This window comes from Orbicella franksi, chromosome 6 (assembly GCF_964199315.1).
Source record: "Orbicella franksi chromosome 6, jaOrbFran1.1, whole genome shotgun sequence".
NCBI classification, from domain to species: Eukaryota; Metazoa; Cnidaria; class Anthozoa; order Scleractinia; family Merulinidae; genus Orbicella; species Orbicella franksi.
The window spans coordinates 546,898-568,307 of NC_138150.1; the positions used below are offsets into that span (position 1 = coordinate 546,898).

The following is a 21,410-nucleotide window of genomic DNA, read 5'->3' on the forward strand; positions in this document are numbered from 1 at the left end:
TGCCTTATTGTCGTTTTCTCTTTCTCCTCACGTTGCCATGTTAAATGTTACAAGCTTCTTTATATCTTTGTTGGATTATAGGGTTGCTGATTACCAAAATCATACTCACGCAGCACGGCACACAGTGCTGCGAAATCAGTGTTTGGTGGACACTTTTCTTCCCGCCAGTAAGACCATTGTGCGCAAATGGGTCTCTTATTAGACGGCGGGATAGGTTATTTGTATTGCAAACCTTTATGTGTGTCGCCTTTTATTGTCTTTGTTTGCTGGTACCCTATTTGTGCACTGTTTTACAATTTAGGTTTTTTTTTTTTCACATACATAACTGATGTAGGAAAAATCAGCTTAATGCTATATACTGACTACAATATTCTGAGGTCAGTTTAAAAAAATAGAAACGCGCGCAAAGACGCAAACTAGACCGTTGGCGGCTCAGTGTAATCTTCGCGTGGCTTGCGTCTTACGCGCACTTAGGCCTTTTAGTTCTTTCATTAATCTTCCGACGTTGCAGTGCGTCAGGCTTTTGATGATACGAGAGATAACTCTAAAAGGGCATGACCTTGTAACAATCAAGTTAGCCTGGATGACGATTTTGGACTGTGTTTAAGTCACGCTTACTTTCGTGCCTTGGCAAGTTCGCAGACGCTATAGTATAGCAACGTACTATTTGTTTTGTGTTTTTTTTTTCAGTAATCCTCCGCAAATAATAGAAATGATACTGTTTGAAAAAAACAGTTTCTCATTGTGTTATGGTTGGTTTATTCTTCTAAGCCTCAACTCAAGTGTTTTGCGCTTTTTCAGCAGAAGTGCCTGTCAAAAATAGGCGGGAAAAACAAAATAATGCCTTCTTTCTCACGCAATGAGTTTTTCACTTTCATTTCCAACTGCGCACAAGATAAAAGTTGAAAAATTCACTGGTTTCACTTTCTAAAATATCGAAACAACATCACATCAAGGTAAAATTCCATTAGGTTTCATTGCAATGGACGCAAACTCGGGTTTCATTAACCATAAAAAATGCAGGACAGCTACAGCCGTATTGTACTGCGTCAACGCTTGAATCCTGTTGTTTGAATAAAATTCAAGACCTGGTGTCGCCTTGAATCATTCCATCATATTCGTAAACAAAGGGGAAAAAGATATTGTAGGAAGCTTTGGTACAGCAGAGACCCCACCGTGAACCTAAACGGAGTTCGAGCACTTTTCCCATTCTGTTAACTGACTAGTGGTAATTTTGAAACTAATTTAATCCTAATGGTCAACAGAAATATTTACTATTCATTTTAGCCACAATTAAATTTCCGCAACTTTTGAGTCAATCAATACACATGAGAAACTGAATACAAAACACATGAATTGGCAAGAAAATGTTTTAAGGGCCTGATAGCGATAGTTTGGTTATCCGCTTCTCTACCGACTAGCACAGATTTTTCAGGAGGCAGTGATAAGTTTACGTTCTTATTATAGGTTGCAGCAGTGATTTTTTGAATAAGTTTGTATTGCAGCTAAGATCGTCCCAGCTGCAAATCAAATGGCATTTGTTTTCTTAGCGAGGCTGTTCCAACCGATAAAGATACTTACACGCATAAATGAGCGGGCAAACGACTTTTTCCAGTTTGTATAACTGACTTAAAAGAGCGGTATGTTTTCGACTTGTTCAAGGATCGACATTTTCCTGGATGCAAAAATATTCACACAGAGTCTCGTAAGAAACAGAGCAAAGGATCATGAATATCTGCATTATTTTGTCCAATATAACCTTGTCTGGAGACACGCCTTCACTTAAAAGCGAAAAACGCGCTGCTTGAAACAGTGAATATGGATTACAGTTGCATCTTTATCCAGAAATGACGCCGCAGTCAAAACGTAAAAATGCATGCACAAAGGTTTGAAGGATGGAAAAGTTGCCAAAAGTATTGTCTGGCAAGGTAGTATGGAAAAGTGAAAGTAGAATTAATGTATAGCTTAAACAAAACAGTCTAAAGAAGGCTATTAGCGTAACAAAGAAACGTAAATATGGATTTGATGCTTTGCCAACTGAGCTTTGTTCAGTGACGTGGAATTGGTTTTGGAAGCTCGGATTACTATTGGCACATCTGGCTTCACGCCATAGACAAGCGGAAAATGTATGTGTACAAACAAAGTGGATCCACACCATTGTTAACTAAAAGTGCGTAACAGTCTATTATATTTTTCTGATAACATCAGTTCCTTGTTTTGCAGATACCGAGAAGAACAAAACAAGTTATCGACTCGGGAAGTGCAATCAATTTTCCAGAAATAGCATTAAACGAAAAATAAGTTAATGACACGAATGCTAGATTTTCCAAAACTAAAACTTATTCAAAGCATGAATTCAATTTGCATTAAAAAAGTATGCTCAACACGTTGATAGACAACAAGTTATATGACGCACACAAGTCACGAAATGTTTTTCGATATATTCGTGAGCGCGTCTGGTCAAAGCCCTTCGTCAGAGAAACAGCACGTAACCTTATTAACTTATTTGATAGCCTGACAGTGCTATGAGAATCTTGACTTTAAGTGAGTAATTCTCGCCTTGTTGAGATTGGACATGCAAGAGCATATTTTGTAGTGTATTGAAGTGCTGTTTTAGTTCGGTTCAAGTGGCACCAAACAGATGCGGCACTCTTGTTTCTTTAGCAAATCCAAATTTGCGGGCAATCGAATTCTTCAATCAATCTATTACTTACACTTCAAACGAACCAAGCAACATCAAAGCCGAATTAATCGCTTCGATGCTAAGGAAAAAATGGGTAAAGGAAAGAGACGATCAAGTTCATATTGCTCGATTTGATGGGAAACGTTTACAAAAGAGACGCGGGCTAATGGCACTTCCGGTCTGTCAAGGCGGAGTTGTTTTTCAGTGCAGTCACTTCCTTAAGCAATGAATTGTATACATTTCTAAACCGCAGGTCAAACTTTGCGTCAAACCACTATTTTATGTAACTTGACTTGCACTTCCACGCATTGTTCAATGGTTGTTTATAGAAAGCGCTCGCGGGCACTGATTTTTAATTATTATCACCATTATCACTTCCTTGATCGCACAAGTTATGCCTTGGAACGCTGCCGATCACATCACATACGCAAACTTCCTATAGCCATTTCAGTGGTTACCTGTCAAGTGAAAGCAAACTTGCGCCAACATGAGCAATTTTTAATGACTTCGTCGCGTCTGTGAGGTTTACCTTGGAATCGCTACTAGTATACACTTCCTGTAACTGTTCAAGGGTTGGCTTCCAAGAAAAAGGAAACTCTAGTCAACAAAGCCACTTAATTACTCTGCGGTTTCTCGTTTCTATTCTGGTCCATGATTTATTATCGTAACCAATATAGTGATGCTATCTGTTGCGCTGTTCAACGCTGTTCAGCTCCTATTTCCGACTTCCCGTTTTACACAGGAACGAGAGGTTGGACGCGTTAAGCTGAAACACGTGCCAGGAATGGTCGGCAATCACTGCTAACACAGGGCGCAAAAGCTGGCGATCAATCTGTGCGGTCTGCTTTTATTAGCCGAGTTTAATCACATATCACACGGTTTTGCTTTAGATAACATTGCAGACGCACAAATAAAAAAAAAAGTTTCTCTGTTTAGCACTGCCTACCATGACGTCACCTAGAGATGCATCTTCAATAAAAGCACACTTGCACTTCACATGCTAACCTGCGGATAATGCGCCGTCTCTCATCATTTCTCGGCAGTTCAGAGTTTTCTGAGAGAAACAAACGCCAAAACTGTCTGAAGCAATGAGGGGCGGGTATATTCACAAGCTAACATCTTGAACTGGAAATTGATTGTGGTCTGGCAACATGTGCAACATATGTATCTAAGCTTATCCGAGCCTCTTAATTATGCACTAGTCATTTTCCCCGACTACCAGGGAACCTAAATCGAGTGAAAACGAGATGAAAACCACCGCTTTGCCCCGGGTATGGAGGGCGGGGGAGGGGGGGGGGGGTTCAAATGACTGGTGCATTATCCAAACAGTTTAAAGGTATGGGCGATGTTTTATTTTGTGTTACACATAGAGTTTGACTCTTGTGGGACAGCTTTCTCTTCCGCCAATTTCGACAAAGTAAAATGTGTGGTAAGCCATTTCCGAGATACCTTGTGCCTCTGTTTCAAAACGAGGACTCGTGCAAAACCTTTCATATGAAAATGAGATTGATTTGAATGAAAAAGAACCAGTAGAGGGAACACATTTTCAAGCGAATAGTTTTGCACGAAGACCCGTTTTGACATAGAGACAAAAGGCAACTAGGAAATGGCCTGTTCAAGGTTACGCTGTCCAAAGCCAAGACTATAAGCTGGAGCTTACTACGAGCAGAGCTTACAAATAAGATAACAAACAGATTGTTTAATGACTAGCTAGCTACACGTTAAACCGAGTTTCACAAGCGACGCAAGCCACAAGAGTCCACACAGCCATACCATGCATGCAGGAAAGGAATTGCCAGGGTAAGCATAAAACAAATCTCTCTTTCAGAACAGTAGATTTTATGCAAACCTTTCCTTGTCTCGGGAGAAGTTAGAAAAACTTGGAAAGAAAATTTCAAAAACAACAATGTTTACAGACTGACAATTCTAGTAAAAAGAAGCTAATTTCGCTGTCTCGACTTCACAAAGACTTGAAAAGCTGTTCGTTCCTTGTCATTCATGTGTGGTTGCCTGGGATCGGTACACAAAAGACATGTAACCTGGTGTGTTATAAAAACTGACCTTTGTTATTTTTCTTTGGTTTCAAGTTATTTTTCTTCATTTTGACCTTTTTTCCGCTGACGTAAACGTGTACTACTCACGCACATAACATCTGTTTTTGTAGGACAATTGTTTATTCGATGGCATAAACAAAAGTTGGCTCAAGCGCTGTAAAATATCCAGGCATGGAATACTATGGAAAAAAAAAAACAGGAAAAATCTCAAACCAAGGCTGGTTTCTTGTAAGCAAACCGAAAATGTTCCCGCTAGAGCTTTCATCAGAAATCGTTCAAATTTGAAATATACTGACCGCACTACTTACATCTCCATCTCAAACATCCAAGGTGTTTATTGAAAACCAATAAAAACGTTGAAGAAGTTTTTTAAGGTCATTTCGAATAATACAAAAGCGGTAATTGAATTAAAATTTTTCGTTTGGAATTCATCAAGACATCTTTCATCCTCGACATGATGTTTGAAAATTTACTCATCGAACATTTGGCCCGTAAAACCTCTTGCGAGCAACGGCCGGATCAAGATGAAAATGGGCTGTAATTGGTGGCTGGTCAATTGTGACTCGCCTGTTTCCATTGCAGTAGGAAGACATATTGATGGATTGACAGTAAAGCATCACAACACATATTATGCATCTGGCACATCTTGAGAACGTGTTGTATGTTATGGACCGTACTATAATTGTTACAATAGTCACTCTTCTTGTACGGCGCATAACATACTTATTTCATCTCTCTCAGTTGGCTCATATTTTCATTTATCTCATATAATATTCCACGTGGTGCATTGACTCAAAAGTTAAACCTTAAAGCAGAAAGCGTTAACATTTTTCATCCTGTTGTGTAGAGAAGAATAGAAAGAGATCTATTGTTAGTTCTTCTGTTGTATACAACAAAGATAGCATCTTTGCACAGGAATGATTCTTCTTCTTAGCTCGTCAATAGCCTATCCTCATTTGTTCTTCTTCATATCAAACTTTGCCTATTGTTATGGTTTGAATTTCCTGAGACAATGGCGACCAAAAGTCAAACCCAAAGTTTGATATGTTTCTTTCTTTTTTTTGTCAGTGTTCACAAATGACTTGAATAAACTGGGGATGGTACCATGTTCATCGCCGGCAGTGAAACCATTTTCCAGTATCACGAGGGGACTGTGTAAGCAGACCATTTTCGGGATTCCGAGCGGAATCGTACCTAATACGACATTTTTAGCAGCCATTAGTTTTCGCATAATCTGAAAGTTGTAGGTCACGGTTACATGTCCTGCATTTCACTAAAACAAATGGGGTTTTTCATTTATTATTACTTTTAATACGAATCCACCAGAGTTACCTGTATTCTACGCCTGCAGGCAATTCTTATAGGATATGTAAGGGGAGGGAGCTGTGTGGACGAATCCAACCTTGGATGCATCATTACTGGCCTTTCATGAAACCAATTAACAGAAAATATAACAGTTTCCAGTGATGCTGATTGATTAGTGAACGTGTTCAGCCCTAGTGTTCACTACTAGTGTGTTGCCTTAGGAGTGGTGTCCGTCTTAGACAGGTGTCAATCTTGGAGAGGTGTCTGCCTCTCTGACGAGTTCGTCTTAGAGAAGTTTCCATCTTGAAAAGATTTTTTCCCAAGAAAGGTTTCTGTGTTGGAAAAGGGTTTGTCTGGGAGAGGCCTTCACTTTAGAGAAGTGTCCACCTTCGATAGGTGTCCGCATTAGCCGTGGTCGCCATGCAGCTCGGAGAGGTCTTACTTTTAATCGCATCGGAACAACTTTCTTATCTGAAACGAGAGCGTATCCGTTACGGTTAGCAGTTTAAGTCAGTAGAAAACTGATATAGCGTAAATATTGCGTGGCGTTTATCGCAAAGAAGAACTGCATTTTAAGTGTCCACATTTTGCTTTACGATCCAGTGACTTGGCTTGAAATTCATTTAGGACAGAGAGCCGTATAACGCGAATGAGTTGGAATGGGGCCAAGCAGTTGTTCCCGTTCGTGTGCCCAGTCTTACTCGTTCGAACTCAAATGAAAGCCTGTATTGTGTTTAAGCGCGTCCAGTTACTCCAATTCTCAGACCAACGCCGTGTTTTTTTTTTTTCAAATTTGGAACCAAAACACTCGGTCTCTCAAGAAACTGATGCTTTTATTTTCTAGATCGAGGACTGCGTTTGGATAGAAGATACTTTGATATTTATCGACTCGGAAGTTAATAAATGTAAATTAACCGCTGTACGGAGGTGAAGCTGATGTTTTGAGTATTAACGGTTTCATCTTCGCAACGTGATAGGCTAGGGGCCTTTTGTAGCTACTTTGAAAAATTTCGGCTCGGTTGTAATCGGTGTTAAAATTCTAATGATGTAACAGGTGCCCTTCAAAGTGATTTTAAACATCTATGTCAGTATTTTTTTATTTTACAGCATGATTGACAAAAAATATCTTGTTTTGCTTATCTGATTATTTATGGTTGAACTACTTTAGCCGTAATAGGGTTCTTGCTTGCTACTGTTTATGTAAAAGGATGATTTCGTCTATTACGTTGCCACGGTAACGTGCCAAACAGACCATAACAAGTAAATACGTGGTCCTTTTGATGATGGTAATCAGAAATAACAAACGTAGACAGAATACTAGCTTCCTTTAGTTCTTTGAAGCGATATTTCTAAAGAAGGATTGGAATGCTATGATATTGGTGGAAGGTCAGAACTTATCGATGTAAACTGAAATAGTTTGCCCAGAAATGATCAATTAAAGTTGAGCTAGAGAGGTGTAGTCGAGCTAACTAACGAAAATATCGATCTCGGCATTTCAAGATACGCATTTTACACAATGTAGTGGAATCCCGATTTCTCGAACCCTCATTTTTTTTAACCTCCCGATAACTCAAACCAAAAGTCTTTTCCCTCTCGTCAGTCGAACACTGCAATATTACCCCCGATTTCTCGAACTACCCGATTTTTCGAACCAAGTTTCCCTTGGAGGATGGCAAAATCGGGATTCCACACTGTACATATTTTAGTAAGCAACGGTCGTCATTCATTCTAAATTATAATGTTTCAAAACGCTCACATCATTAACCAGGCTTTCAGGACAACTGCAAATTAGCCTCCATAGTTAAATATTTATTCTCATATTATTGTGGCGTTATTCTCTTCCATTTCCGTCAATTTTATCATAATTTTTGCAATAACATAAATAAATAAGTACATATTTGCTCTCTTATATCACTATATACAATTTTTATGATAGCAATAATCTATGAAATTCCTTTCTGCGATATTCTAGGGTCATCGTTTTTTTTTTCCAGTTCTAAATCTGGAGTATTCTTTGCGCTCTTTAAATAACATCCATCGCAGTAGAGAACTTATTGTTCTCTTTCGAAATCCTAGCTTATTCTCAGAAGTGCTCCGTTAAAAGTTCTTTTTCTTGCCATCGGCCAGGCCGTTAAGGCAATTCACAACTTTTCTCTGTCGAGATATCGGCGTCTAACAGTTCTTCGCATTCAAGCAGTGCGGGGTGAAATTCTTCGCGTTTTCGATCCAGTAGCGTCGATCTTTCGCGACAATCGTTTGTTTCGCGGCACTTTCCTTGCGCGTTTATCAAAAACAAAACCACATGAAGGTTGATCAGGGCTTGTCCTACTCCCGCCAAATGTCATCGACATAAGATCTGAATTCAGCAAGTTAAGCTGTGTGTGAAGCTTTCTTCTCTTGATAGCGAGCTCGTCGCATTGCTTCGGTTGTTCCTTCAGCTGTTTAAAATGACTTCCGTGGCAACTCACGCTGAAGACATCACCTTCGTCGCTTTCGCTTTCATCATCTGATGAGGAAGTTTCGATGCTTGCCAGAACCAGGTAGTCTGCGTCTAACTCGCTATGTTGCTTCATCACCGCGGCGTCCATCATAGGGCACATGTCCAAATACAACGACCAAATAAATCGAAAAATATCCTGCTCTTTCCTTTGTTCTGTTCTCGAACGGTTCGTTAATGTTTGTGACGCATCGGGTGACATGTAAGCGCTAATTGTTGCTCGGGTGTTGTTGAACAACGCGCTGAAAGTTCGCGCATGAGAGGAAAATTTTGTAAATATTAGAAGCAGTCGCCATAGCAACTAATTATTTTCAAGTCAAATGCAAATGTTGCCACAGGCTTGTTCTGTATCTTGATCGCTGTTTCCTTGACCACTATAACGGCTGCACAATTCGTTGATGATGAATGTTGAGTCTTGGGTTCCCAGCCATCAGATTTCGAAAAGTAAATTGGAACTTCGCGTGAGAAATGTCTCATGGCGTGATCTAAGATGTTCGTGCTGAACAATGTGTCCAGTCGTAACGTTAATTTATGGCATGTTTTATGTTACCATTGTAAAAAATAATCCTTTTCAATCATCCTATGAAAGAAATCGAATATCGGTCAGCGTATAAACTTACGATATATTGCCTTAACTAGGCGAAAACACGCAAAAATGCCATCAGGAACGCCGTCATCACATCATGAACAGCTAAAAGTTATTTTGATTCAGCTGTGGAAGCGAGAGGGGGACTGAGGCAAGTTACTTGCGATCACTAGATCGGAATATATCAAACTGTTTCTTGATTAACTTGCCAGGGGTTGCTAGATGATCTTGTAATTCTATTTCTAACGTGGTATTTAACAAGGAATTGCGAGAGTGAAGCAATTATTGAGCTCATTATAACTCAATAATGCACTCAGCTTGCGTCACGTGCGTACATTATCGAGTGAACGCGCGATAAGGTCTTTCCACAAATGTCACGTAACTCGCCTAAATAACCTTGCCAGAAATTCTCAAAAAAACTTCTAAATTTCATAAACGTTTTTTCTAAATAAAACACAGAGCTAAGCAAAAAATGGCTATGAATATTTCCAGAAGCATATAATCTTATATGCTTCTGATATTTCTAAATATCCCTAAATTTTCTAAATATCGTAATACTTTCTTAAGATCTGGGAAACTTCTGGATATCCCAAAAATATGCGGCTGTTTGTGGAAGGCCTCCGCGCGATTCCAAGAAATTCCAGCAGGTTTTTAAGGGAAATAGCGAACATTCGCATCGTAACATTTCTATGTTTATGGTGAATATATAGGAATTACCCTCGACAAATACAAGCAGCACTCTTCACTCGCGTTCTAAAAAGAATTCTGCCTATTTATAACTCGAATTTCCGTTATAATATAGCACCAGTGGTGAAACTCCTAGGATGACGTGCTTTTCAGAACATAAATCACAGAAATGACGTCATTTTGCAGTACTGAAAGTTTCAAGTTAGTTCAATTTTTGGTATAATACTAAAGCGATGGTGCGAATTCTTTTTTTCCTGGTACCTGCCACAAGTTATTGCCATGCTTCTCTGTCGTGAACTTATGGCTCATTATAAACTGCTACTTCTCTATATTATCAGTGGTATGCATGGATCTCGACTCCTCTATATTATTACTGGTATGCCTGTAGCCTATCATAAACCAATACGTCTATTAATATTGGCATGCTTGCTAGGTGTGGTTTAAAGCGCATTGTCCACTGTAAACAACAACATTTGAACATTTTTTCGAGAGAGAAATGACCTTGAAAGTTACGTAAATTAGTGGCTTTACTCTCGATGCCTTAACAATAATAAGCGCAGCATTTCTACGTCCTCTTGACTCATGGTGGACCGCTATCTTTTTCGTATACGCCCCAAATATTTTGATCTAAACTTCTCTTTGCCTCCTCGAGAATAAATAGAACCGATACAAGAAATGGAAATAGTTGTTTTCTCAATGTTTCGATTTGTTAGATAAACCCTCTGTGGACTCGGAAGTAAGAAAAGATAAATGAACACAAACGCTGAAAGACCTTCCTTTCGCATTTGTATTCTCTGATAGTATTTCATGATGACGGCCACTAGGATAGCCTACAAATACCGTAAATCCTCGAATTAGCGCCCTACCCCCCTCGAATAAGCGCCCCTTCGAATAAGTGCCCCTCCTATTGGCCAAAAATTTAAAATAAGCGTTCCCCCTCGAATAAGCGCAACCCCTTCCCTTCCCCTATTTTGTAGACGAGTAATGAGAGAGCAAAGGATGTATAGTTTTCATCGTGTAGTATTAAATTTGTACATTGTTTCAGTTCACGGTTTGTGACCACAGGAATTTCTAATGGTGCCGCGATTTAAACTTTAGGATCAGCTTTTTATGTTGATAAACAGCTTTTGTTGTTGTTTACGTCCGCATGATGTATTAAAAAAAAATGTTCATGTCAGGGCACGATTTGGGAAAAATTAAATAAGCGCCCCCCTCGATTAAGCGCCCCCCCAGCTCGAATAAACCCCCCCCCCCCCGTCTTCTCCTAAATTTGAAATAAGCGCCCCGGGCGCTAATTCGAGGATTTACGGTACGTCCACTTATCATCGCTGTCGGCCAAATCGGCTGGTGCATCGTCAACATCAAATTCTAGATAACCCAATAGCGATGAGTGCCGGCTGAAATTTGCAAGCTCGCAGCCCACTGGAATGATCATGTGTCATATATTTACACAGGTGTTTGACGTAATAGACTCTTTTTCAGTGGTAAAAAAATAAACAGACCTTAATTTTACTGAAGTGTGGTTGACAGAGATGTATTTGTCAGTCAACTTTTGATCGCCAAAAAAGCGACGAAACGGCGATGATGTTTGACGTGTCTGTTCGGCGGCAATCAGAAGTTTTTCGAATACCACACACGTACGTAAATTTTTACGGAGGTTTAACTTTGTCAAATGACAATTTTTCGTGTGTTTGCCGAGTTTTCGGGACTAATTTTTGCGTTTGACAAAGACTGGCTTTTCTTGCAATGTTCGGGACTTTTGTCAGTAAGGGATTTTCCCAACTATATGAATCATATATAACCTACGCATTACAAACAAGAGAATCACATATGCTCCTCTGGGAATGAAGCATCTTCAGATGTTCCATTTTTATAAAGCTCAAGCAGCTAAATATCGACTATCTTTCATGTAATTTTTCTTTTATCGACGAAAATGTGGTGGCATTTTTTCATTTAAAGTTTGGAAATTAGACGTGAGAGCGATGTTAACTAAGACAACGGATAAGGAAAAGGTCAAGTTGAGCGCGCACTGTAACGTGGGTGGCTGTATGTAGAGGGCAGGAAATGTGTCTAAACTTCCTGAATGTTATTAAGCAATTGAAGTCCGCGGATGGATCTGTTCTGTTGTTTAACGGAAGTTTTTTCATGTCCGTTTGTGCGTCCGGAAAGCCGAGGGCGAAACTGAACGTCTGGTTGCCTAGGAAATGTCTGACTTAGTCTCAGAGAGAGAGGGAGACTGGATTCTAAACCTAGGTCTGACTGGGTGAGACATCGACAAACTGTCGTTTCATAAATTAAAGTGGCCAGACGAGTGAAAAAAAACAAACAAACGCTGTACCGGATTTTCTGTTAAAACATATCAAAGTTGTCTCACGTTTTTTGATTCATCAAGGCTTGAGAAGCAACATTTGTAATTATTTTTATGTCAATGTTAGCAGTTCACTGTTCTGACAGCTTCACGTGGGCAGAATATTTCCCTCAAGGTGTTGTTTCTAAGAGACGTTTAAATCACCGGCACCCACTTTGACGTACTTTCAACGGACACCGAGTGAGTGGAAACATATACAAACGTGTTACAACTTTATGCTCGGCTTAATCAGCCCCGAGGAAATTGTCCAGTGTCGACCGCTTATATTTAATAGTGCTTACAAGAGAAGCGCACTAACATACAATAGTATTTTATATGAAATATAAATTTATCCAATTCTATGGCAAGCAGTTCATGATCATATCCTGCTAAAAATTCTTTTGTATTTTCGTGGGAATTACGAGCTAATTCTTACAAGGTTTTTCAATAACTCGTCGTTTTTTAATTTCTCAATATTCTTTTGCTTGGTCAGCAGTTCGTCTTGCCTCTGAAGTTCCTGAATGTATTGCACCGCAGATTTAAGTACAAGTATTTTAGAAACTTTGTGTCTGCTCTCTATTTCTGGGATGCATTGTCTCAATTTGTCATATTTAGAATTCATTTCGCTGCGACGTTTTCGTTCGAGTTTATTCCTGAAACCTACAACAACTCCACAACCCTCCCCGATTTCCTTTTGTCTTCCTCTTTTTCTTCTTCCTTTGTTTTGTGCCAAAGCAGGCTGCTGTCCAAGCTCAAGTTGTTGCACCTTGCAAACTCCAAAGCAATTGTCATTATTCAAATTGAAGAATACCTCCAGATCTTGAGCGTTCGTTTGTAAATAATCGTCCTCCACCGTGTCAGCAATTTTACTCTCGCTATCTTCGCGTTTTAATTCTGTTCCTTTACATTCGTCCTGGTTTTGTTCTACAACAGGAAATTCAAACACTGTAGTACTAACTGAACGTTCAAGACGCTCCAGAGTTGCCGCCGGAGTGAAATTCTCGGGTAGGTACATGGAGAGGTCCTCGGAAGGTTTGCGACCAAACGGACTCAACAACATCATGGCTAAGGGACTTGCAGGTGACGAGATATCACCTGGATTTTTTGCAAGCGGCGAGAATGGAAAGGTTGGAGTACATAGTGGTTCTGCTGAATTAAACGCATCCAGAAGAATTGATTTATTCAATTTCGGACTCCAAGGGTAGTTCAAGTTTCGCTTGATTTCAGTCTTCGGTTCAGTGCGACAATGTGATATGTTTTGAGATCCTTTTACCGCACGTTTCTCGCGGGAAACAACCTCATGCATTGCGAGATAGGGACTTGGAGAAAGATCTTCAAAAACGCTGTCGTTTTCTGGAACCACTTGTAAACTGTCTTCCTCCCGTTTCTTTGACAGGGACCGTAAAACTTTCTCTTGTAACTGTGTCAGTGTGTTCTGGCTGCATCCATACATGTCATTAGCTGGCCAGTTGGCATAAATGTCGTTCATTTGAAAAGATAACATCGTAGATTCATTAGCCATGGGCTGAAGCAGAATTTTACAAGCAGTCTTATGTCAGCGATTAAGATGTCTCAGGTTAGTTCAACTGAAGCTTTCAGTTCGAAATTTCGTACGGACGAAATAATCTTGAAACGCCCGGATTTGGTCTATATTTATGAAGATAAGCAAGGAAAACGTTTGCGCTGTGATTCGCCCAAAACAACAGAACTACCTGCTATGAGTTGGCTATTCAGCACTTTGTTACGTCATACCTTTTTTCGAAGCGCTTGTTTATCAACAAATCAATTCGAGATTCTGCTACACCGCCTAACGTATTTGGAATAATTTCGAGTCGGAAGACTTTTTTTTAGCGATTATTGCGAAAAAATTAATTTTAGTCTTGAAAGTTTTGTCTTGAAATAACTCGTAACAGATTTTGTTAATTTTTGAATTCTAAAGGATTTCCGAGTAATTTTAGTCTGTGACATAAATGTCGGCTAGCAAGCACCTGTTTAAACTAGAATATTCTCCAAGCCCGTTACCATGGAAACTCACGATCAACAAGAATCAGCGAGAGAACTGAGCCTTTATCTTTGCTTTTTTTTAGACAAAAAACTTGAAATTATACAGTAAAATGCAAGAAAATCGCTTTCTCCCTCTTCATAAAGAGGCAAAAATAAGAAATAAATTTTTGAAGCGAAAAGTCTGGTAGGTTTAATTATTAATACTCCACGAACCGCATAATCGCATATCATTCAAAGCCGAATGGAATCATTGTTTGTTTTTAAGGCCGAGAGGTATTGCGAGAACAATAGTAAAACTAATGGGTGAGAAACTTGACATAAAAATGATTGCAGCGCATTTTAAGAGCTTTTTATCAGACAAAACATCAACGGAACTGTGACTAATAACAAATAACAGAGATGTTTCTTGTTTATTTATCGACCGTCAGTATTTGTGTCAAGTTTATGGTTCTACATCACTCGAATATTTAACCCTCTGGGTTTTTTTTTTGTGTGTGGCAAAGCGAAAAAAGTGTTTCTTCTCACTTCAGAATCCCACCCTCATTGCATATAGCAAGAGGTACACATTTATAATTTGACAGTCACTCTCTATTTTTCTTGCTACAAATTAATACTCTAACCCTGAGTTTGATGTTGTTTTCCTCTCGAATTTTCTTCAAACTGTGCTTTGAAAATTTGCTTTCTTAAATTTTCGATTAGAACATTTCAGGTGACTCTGCAAAGAAAGTCTACTTCGGGTTTTCAAATATACACAGCAAATAATAACACCTTTTTGAATGCTCATAATTTAATTATCAACGAATCTAAATATAACTACCTAAAACGACATTCCATTGTCATTCAGTCCATTTCATGCTTTAGCGTGTAGTCTATTTTATCACAATAAAATATCGTTCACTAACTAGGCACGAAATTTGCTAAATACTGCTAACTTGTCTCGCTATTTTCAAAAATCGCCTGACTTTCTTTTCTAACCGTTTACATGTAATTAAATTAATACAAAGAAGTGGTCAAACAGTGTGGTCTGTTTTTAGACCAAACGAAGTTCTAGTCGACACATTTTTTTTCTGTAAATAGTAAAATTACGTGTGTATCTTGCTATTACTCAACGTAAATCTTTTACGCGATATTTTCTTAAAACGTTTAAGATAACCCAAAGTCAATCATTTGGTCTTCACACATATTCTACAAGCTAAGTGAACTTTTCTGTTTAATTACATGTACGGTTGAAACAAGGACAATCCTAAAACTGGATCTCATAGGACTTCTATCCTTTCTTCAAAAATCTGTTCCTGGTGGCAAGTCAAGACTTTTCACGCACTCAATTCTTGCACTTCAGCTGACCAGTTAAATCGATGAAGCAAACATTTCCTTCGTCTTCGGCCACAAGACTTGGGCACCGAGCCTCTTCGCACAAGGGGCGGTTTTCAGTAGCAGCTTTTCCTTGGTCACGGATGATGACATTTCGACCTAAGAGAGCGCTCTCCTTGTGTCCATGGTGATAGCAGACTACCGTGCGCACGTGCAGTGGCGTGGCGTTAGTTTGACGCAGTCTTCTTCGCTTCAGAAGAAGGACAGTGATCGCCACAATAAGACAAGTGGAAGAGACGGAAATGATGACCCATTCAAACACATCTGCAAGTGAAGTGGTTTGTTAAATGCTGCTGAATGAGATAACGGGGCTCGCGCTTTTTAGGCGATTGGTGAAGAGTCGAAAGAAGCGCTTGAAAAAACGATTTTCAGAGCTAGAAGAACAAATATTATAAACCAAAAAAGCAGTACAGATGGCTGAAACTGGAAAAGATTAAGACTGATTAACACTTTATCTTAAACAGATTTCTTTTTTCTTTAATTGAGTGTTCCTAAATCAGTGAACACTAAACTAGGAGGTTTAGTGTTTACTAAAATCTATATGAAAAATCTATATTTAGATACAAATTTTAACAGATTTGACCAAAAGATGTAATTTTCCAAAGTAACGTTAACATCCCAAAATCTGAAATGGGAGAACAAATAATTGAGCTATAAAGGGCTCATTTCTGACCCACCTTTCGTTTTCCTTTCGTTCTCGTTCCCCGCATGCGCACTGGTTTTTAAGCCTCGGCTGCATACTGCCTCGTCACAAGCACATTGGCGAGTTCTCGCTATGTCACGCCAACAAGCCTTCCACTTCACGCATTCTTCAACTGAGCAGTGCGTGACAGGACTTGCCTCAACATTCTTTGTTTGCACATCGCTTGATGTTGTTATGTCCGTTGTCATTATCGAAGATTCGATTGGTGACCGAGCCGGAGTTCTGTTATAAAATTGACGCTTCTTTTTTCCTTTTGTGTTGTTATCGGAGTAAATCCGTTTTTTCATGTTTTTCTTGTGTTTATCTTCCTTAGTCTTCTTAGGTGAAACAGGTTTGGTGTTTTCACTGTGTTTGTTGGGTGGGGTGGGTGGGGATGTGGTCAGGTTACTGGACATGGTGGGTGATGATGTTCTGTTTGCTGGGATGGTTAAGTTTGTGACATTTAACTTTGGTCCTTTCTTATCTGCAGAAAGGAAAAAGAAAAAAACTCTTGAATGAATGAATCAGAATTAATTTATTAAGTAAACGTAGATGTCCAAAGTATTTTGTTTTTTGTCGTAAACGAAGGAAGAAACGACCAACAAATATATAATAATAATAATAATAATGATGATGATGATGATGATAATAATAATAATGATTATGTTTCATGGGGAAACTCAACTCGCCATGGCGATTTCAGTGGGCCTTCAAAAGAAAATTAGAAAAGAAAAATCGATCAATCGATCAATGAGTTAATTAATTAACTAACTTAAAAAAACAGTCAAATTCTAAAAATAGATAACTACTCAAAATATAGAAGTTTATGAACAAACCAAACAAACTAATAAGCAAACACATTAACCAAGTGAACTGACGACTCAACGAGCCAACGAACGACTGAATGAGCCACTAACACACGTGCTAAAGCACGAACTAACACAAAAGCTAGGTAGTTGCCATGGTTACTCACCGCAGTGAAGTTCATCGGAGAAGTCACGACAATTAATGTCGCCGTCACATCGCAGACTTGGATTGATACATTTAGTGGTATCACACTGGAATTCATCTTTCGAACACAAACCATGACCTTGAAGAGAAAAGGGTACCGTGTTATAATTAATAAAGCTTTTACTTACTATACGACTTGGACGAAGTTTCTATTAAACAATTGGATTATTCGCTCGCGATTTATATCGCGTGATAGTTGACGAGGGCGCAGCCCCAGCCACTGTCACGCGATAGAACTCAAGAGCGAATAATCTAATTGTTTTAGTATAAATCAACTTTTCGTTCAAAACTTTGTCTAAATTCTCTCGACAGATACCTCGGAAACACAAAGAATCGACCGTCATTTTGATAACAAGCGCACACGGCTAGGCTACTCACAATCTACAACAGAAGAGATAGTGAGTAGCGTAGCCAATCAGCGAACGGCATTCGAGATAGAACGCTAGTAGATTTATACTAATAATTATTATCATAGTTAACTACAGAGTTAGAGACAACCACTGGTCAAAACTTCAACTGACAAATCGTTTCGTGACATTAGCAGCGATGTGTTAACTGGAAACTGACGCCTCGAAGTTCGTCAAAAATACTCGGCTACGCGTCGTATTTTAGACTCCCTTCTCAGTGTTTAGAAATGTGGTTAAACACGATCTTTCGTGTTTGATATATCACATGAATTCTGTCCATTCTCTAATTTTCGTGGACTACGCATCCATCGTGAAATTCGTGGCGTAGAGCGGTGTCGACCTTTAATTTGTTTACTAAACAAATCATTCTGACATGGCTACGCCCATATCCACATTTATCAGTAGGAAAATATCAACTTTAGCTCGAGTACGTGTGCACAGTGGACACACCAAGAACACGCTAGTTTATTTTAAAAAAGCATTTACAGCGAAATTTCGGCCTTTACAAATAAAATGATTTTTTGACCAGCAAACTAAAGTTATTAGTTAAAATATAGCGGAAGGGCTACTTCTCTGACAAATAAATAAGCCAATAAATAACTTAGACTTAAGCCAAGTAACGTGACTTTGCTCATCTAAACAGCATAGACATGTCTGTCTTTCAAAGTTCTTCTGAGCTCGTTGGCGTACCTGCAGACTAACAGAAATTGTCGCCGAATATCCAGCGACATTCGTCCGGCGAAAGAAATATTTAAGATAAATTTAAATAGATTTGTAAATAAGACCCACAAAGAATTTATAATCGAGGTTAAATAAACTGCAGGTATTATTATAAGATATTAAGCTCTCAAAAATAAGAAATAAAAACTCTAACAAGCTCTAATAAACTGGGAAAGTCAAATAAATTCCCGATCCACGAAGCCAAATTTGGAATAAAACGGTGGTGGCGTTTAATCAAAAAACTGTGGTATGCACATTGCGATCCAGGTGCTCACGTGCGATCACGCGGTCCGGGCAGACTGAATCAACTGCCGGTACGTACAGCTCCCGTAAAATTCTCAAAGTTGCATTTGTGATTCAAATTCGAAGCTGCTGGCAATAAGTCTCGGATTGATCCTACAATAATTAGCAATTCTAAACAACACTCTGAACCACACCTTAAAATCAGCGTCGTAAAATTAAACAATGTTCTCTCGAAAGTGGGTTATCATTTCATAAAACCAACTTTTGCATCGACGACATCTTGCAGTCTTTCGCTCTGATTCAAAGCAAATCGCGATGAGCTGTGACTTGTACTTACCGGTAGAGATGACCGAGAGAAAAATCAAGGTCAGAAAAAATGATGTAGGAATCTTGTTGAGCATTTGTGATTCAGAGGTGGGACAGCAGACAGCGAGGGGCGTCACAGGCTGCGGGATGAAGCGAAAGCTTGTCAGCTGACAAACAACAAGTTGTTTTATAGACATCTTAGTCCTCTGGGCTTTGAAAATTTAGTTACAGCTGTAAATCGCAATCACACGCTGAATTCTTTCAGATCACAACAATAACAATGTTTCATTCGGAAGGTTGGTCATCGGCATATGCTAATAACCATTCGAATTTTTGTTGTCATCGAGCAATTCCTAATTATTCTCCTAATTTAAATCACAAGTGAAGCGGTAAGCAAACATAGGAATGAGCCAACTGATCGTTTTAGGAATGCATAACAGTTTGTTTATGAGAAGATGTAACACAATCTGGGTGGCGACACTTACCATTCCTCCATTCCTCTCCCCTTTTGGACTAGACAATTAGTAGTTTGAAACTACTGTAAGGGACGGACCATCATATTTTTGAGGGGTGGGGGGAGGGTCAGTCAATTTTCTGGAGCATGAATTTTTTTTTTTTTCTCACCTTTAGGTTGTGCATGAATTTTTTGGTGGGCAATAGCTTGCGCAAGAATTTTTTCATTACGTGGATAGTAGAAAGCACTTGCTCGATTTTTATTTTCATGCGGCTTCCCTTGCACGAATTTTTTTTTAGCAGTGTTTGCTGTGCTGGAATTTTGTTTTGAAAATTGCTTAACTCCCATCCCCCTCATTAATGGTCCGTTCCCAATTGTGAACTGATTGTTCAAAGTTTAAAAATGTAACATAAGATAAGCGTTAAGAGACAGTGACAGTTTCTGTTGACAAATTTCTATCCCGCTGAGCGTATCTGAAACTGTAAATTTGATTTAGTTCAATAAAAAAAAGCTCAGAGCAAACTAAACTTAAGTTGCAAATGAGGAAATAAGACTGGATACGCGTTTTAAACGTAGCTGCACTCTTGTTTCAAAGTAAAGCTTAGTGTATTCAATGTGCAACTGAGTCGCGCCAGTGCTGAATTTTCCGGAAATACTAAATGTACCAGAGTTCAAAAAGCTCCAAAACTGTAGCCAGCTTTTCGGAATGTTTCGTAGAAATTACCCCGCTTCAGTTTAATCTTTTTTGATTAAGATCTTGATTAGGTTTCTGTTCTGGAATTACTCCTAATTTAAGTTTTATTGTAAATAGTGTGAAAACAAGCAAATAGGCTCAGAACAGAACTAATATGGGCGAGATGGATACGATTCTGAATTTTTTTTTATTTCATACCACAAATCAGGAATAGCGGAGCGTATTTTGAATTGGGGGCAAATATGTGACCTGACATCGGCAAATATGGGACCTTTCACGCGAAAACGTTCTTTACGGTATCCGTTCGAACGGCTGAACGCACGGCAAGTGAACTAACCTGCGAACAGGCTCCCAGCGAGGGCGGAAAAAACATTCCAATGGTTTAATGTTTTTCTCGTCTCGCCTTCTTCCCTATTCGGCCATACCGCCCTTGTCCTGCCTTCTTCCCAACTCGGCCACCGCCATACTGCTCTTTTGCGTTCGCGATGGCTAAACACTCGTCCTAGTGACCCTTAGAGAGAAAACCGGCTGCCAGCAGACTAAGAGTAATCCGTCACGAAAACGGAGCTTTTCGAACGCTCTTCAAACTGGAGGGATTTGACAAGGTCGGCTTCGGTTGAGTTTTGGTGTGGACGGAAAACATTTTAAAACGGACCTTTTCGAACACGATAGGATCAGGAGAACCACCTGATTACCCTGGCCGAGATTTCCTCAAACAAAAATATAAAACAACCGGTGATTGTTGCGTTTTTAAATTCCTCCGGTGTAGTGTGGACGACCGGGCCTAAGCGTCCTAGGCTCCTAATGAAGACAATAATCAGACGGCGTTCTTCAATGAGTCCAAAGAGAAAAAAATCGGAGGAGGTCCCACGCGAAGGAGAAATGCACCATAAATAAACACCGTAAACAAAATAAATATTTAGGAGAGTAACTCTCTGAGGACCTCAATCAAGTTTAATATTCGTTATATGTTACCAGCATTATCACGAAGGCTGACCCGGTGGCTAAATAAAGTTTTACTTTACTTACTTTTACTTACTTTTACTGTCGGATTTATCGGAAGGAACCCGGCTGGAACACATTTAAGAAAAACTCTTGTTATCATTAGTAAGAGACCACCTGTGTGGGATTCACATACCCAAAAGGAAGTTCATTGCATCCAGATCTTGGGTATACAATTTATTATCCAATACCAGGGTACGTGATTCGCGTACTTTAAAGGAAATTCATGACATCCATATCTAAGGTGTACAGCGACAAGCCGCTCGTTTTGTTAATCATTTTTATGATTCCCCTTTAACACAATCGGGAGCCTGTTCACAGGCTAAGTTGGCAGAGATCTTGTATACGAATTGAAAA

At 39.3% G+C, this 21,410-nt stretch overlaps 3 protein-coding genes across 3 annotated transcripts; all 3 read right to left on the minus strand.

The window, feature by feature from the left end:
• Positions 1-6,877: 6,877 nt before the first annotated feature.
• Positions 6,878-9,074, minus strand: LOC145490027 (uncharacterized). Its single transcript, XM_081469117.1, has one exon. The coding sequence runs from the start codon at positions 8,739-8,741 to the stop codon at positions 8,232-8,234; it is 510 nt and encodes a 169-aa protein (XP_081325243.1). The 5' UTR covers positions 8,742-9,074; the 3' UTR covers positions 6,878-8,231.
• Positions 9,075-11,825: 2,751 nt separating this feature from the next.
• Positions 11,826-14,251, minus strand: LOC145490324 (uncharacterized). Its single transcript, XM_081469451.1, has one exon. The coding sequence runs from the start codon at positions 13,679-13,681 to the stop codon at positions 12,578-12,580; it is 1,104 nt and encodes a 367-aa protein (XP_081325577.1). The 5' UTR covers positions 13,682-14,251; the 3' UTR covers positions 11,826-12,577.
• A 681-nt stretch (positions 14,252-14,932) lies between these two features.
• LOC145490912 (uncharacterized) lies at positions 14,933-19,115 on the minus strand. Its single transcript, XM_081470028.1, has 4 exons — positions 18,935-19,115; positions 17,190-17,306; positions 16,212-16,700; positions 14,933-15,798 (listed from the first exon to the last, which is right to left on the minus strand). Exons 1-4 carry the CDS (start codon positions 19,098-19,100, stop codon positions 15,485-15,487), a joined length of 1,086 nt encoding a protein of 361 aa, XP_081326154.1. The 5' UTR covers positions 19,101-19,115; the 3' UTR covers positions 14,933-15,484.
• Positions 19,116-21,410: the final 2,295 nt, after the last annotated feature.

Excerpts from the sequence above, each read along its gene's own strand:
- LOC145490027 (XM_081469117.1), bottom strand. The coding sequence starts at position 8,741 with ATGTCACCCGATGCGTCACAAACATTAACGAACCGTTCGAGAACAGAA.
- LOC145490324 (XM_081469451.1), bottom strand. The coding sequence starts at position 13,681 with ATGGCTAATGAATCTACGATGTTATCTTTTCAAATGAACGACATTTAT.
- LOC145490912 (XM_081470028.1), bottom strand. The coding sequence starts at position 19,100 with ATGTCTATAAAACAACTTGTTGTTTGTCAGCTGACAAGCTTTCGCTTC. Across the intron at positions 16,701-17,189 it reads CTCCGATGAACTTCACTGCG|ATAAGAAAGGACCAAAGTTA; the intron begins GTGAGTAACCAT and ends TCCTTTCTGCAG. Across the intron at positions 15,799-16,211 it reads GAACGAAAGGAAAACGAAAG|ATGTGTTTGAATGGGTCATC; the intron begins GTGGGTCAGAAA and ends CTTCACTTGCAG.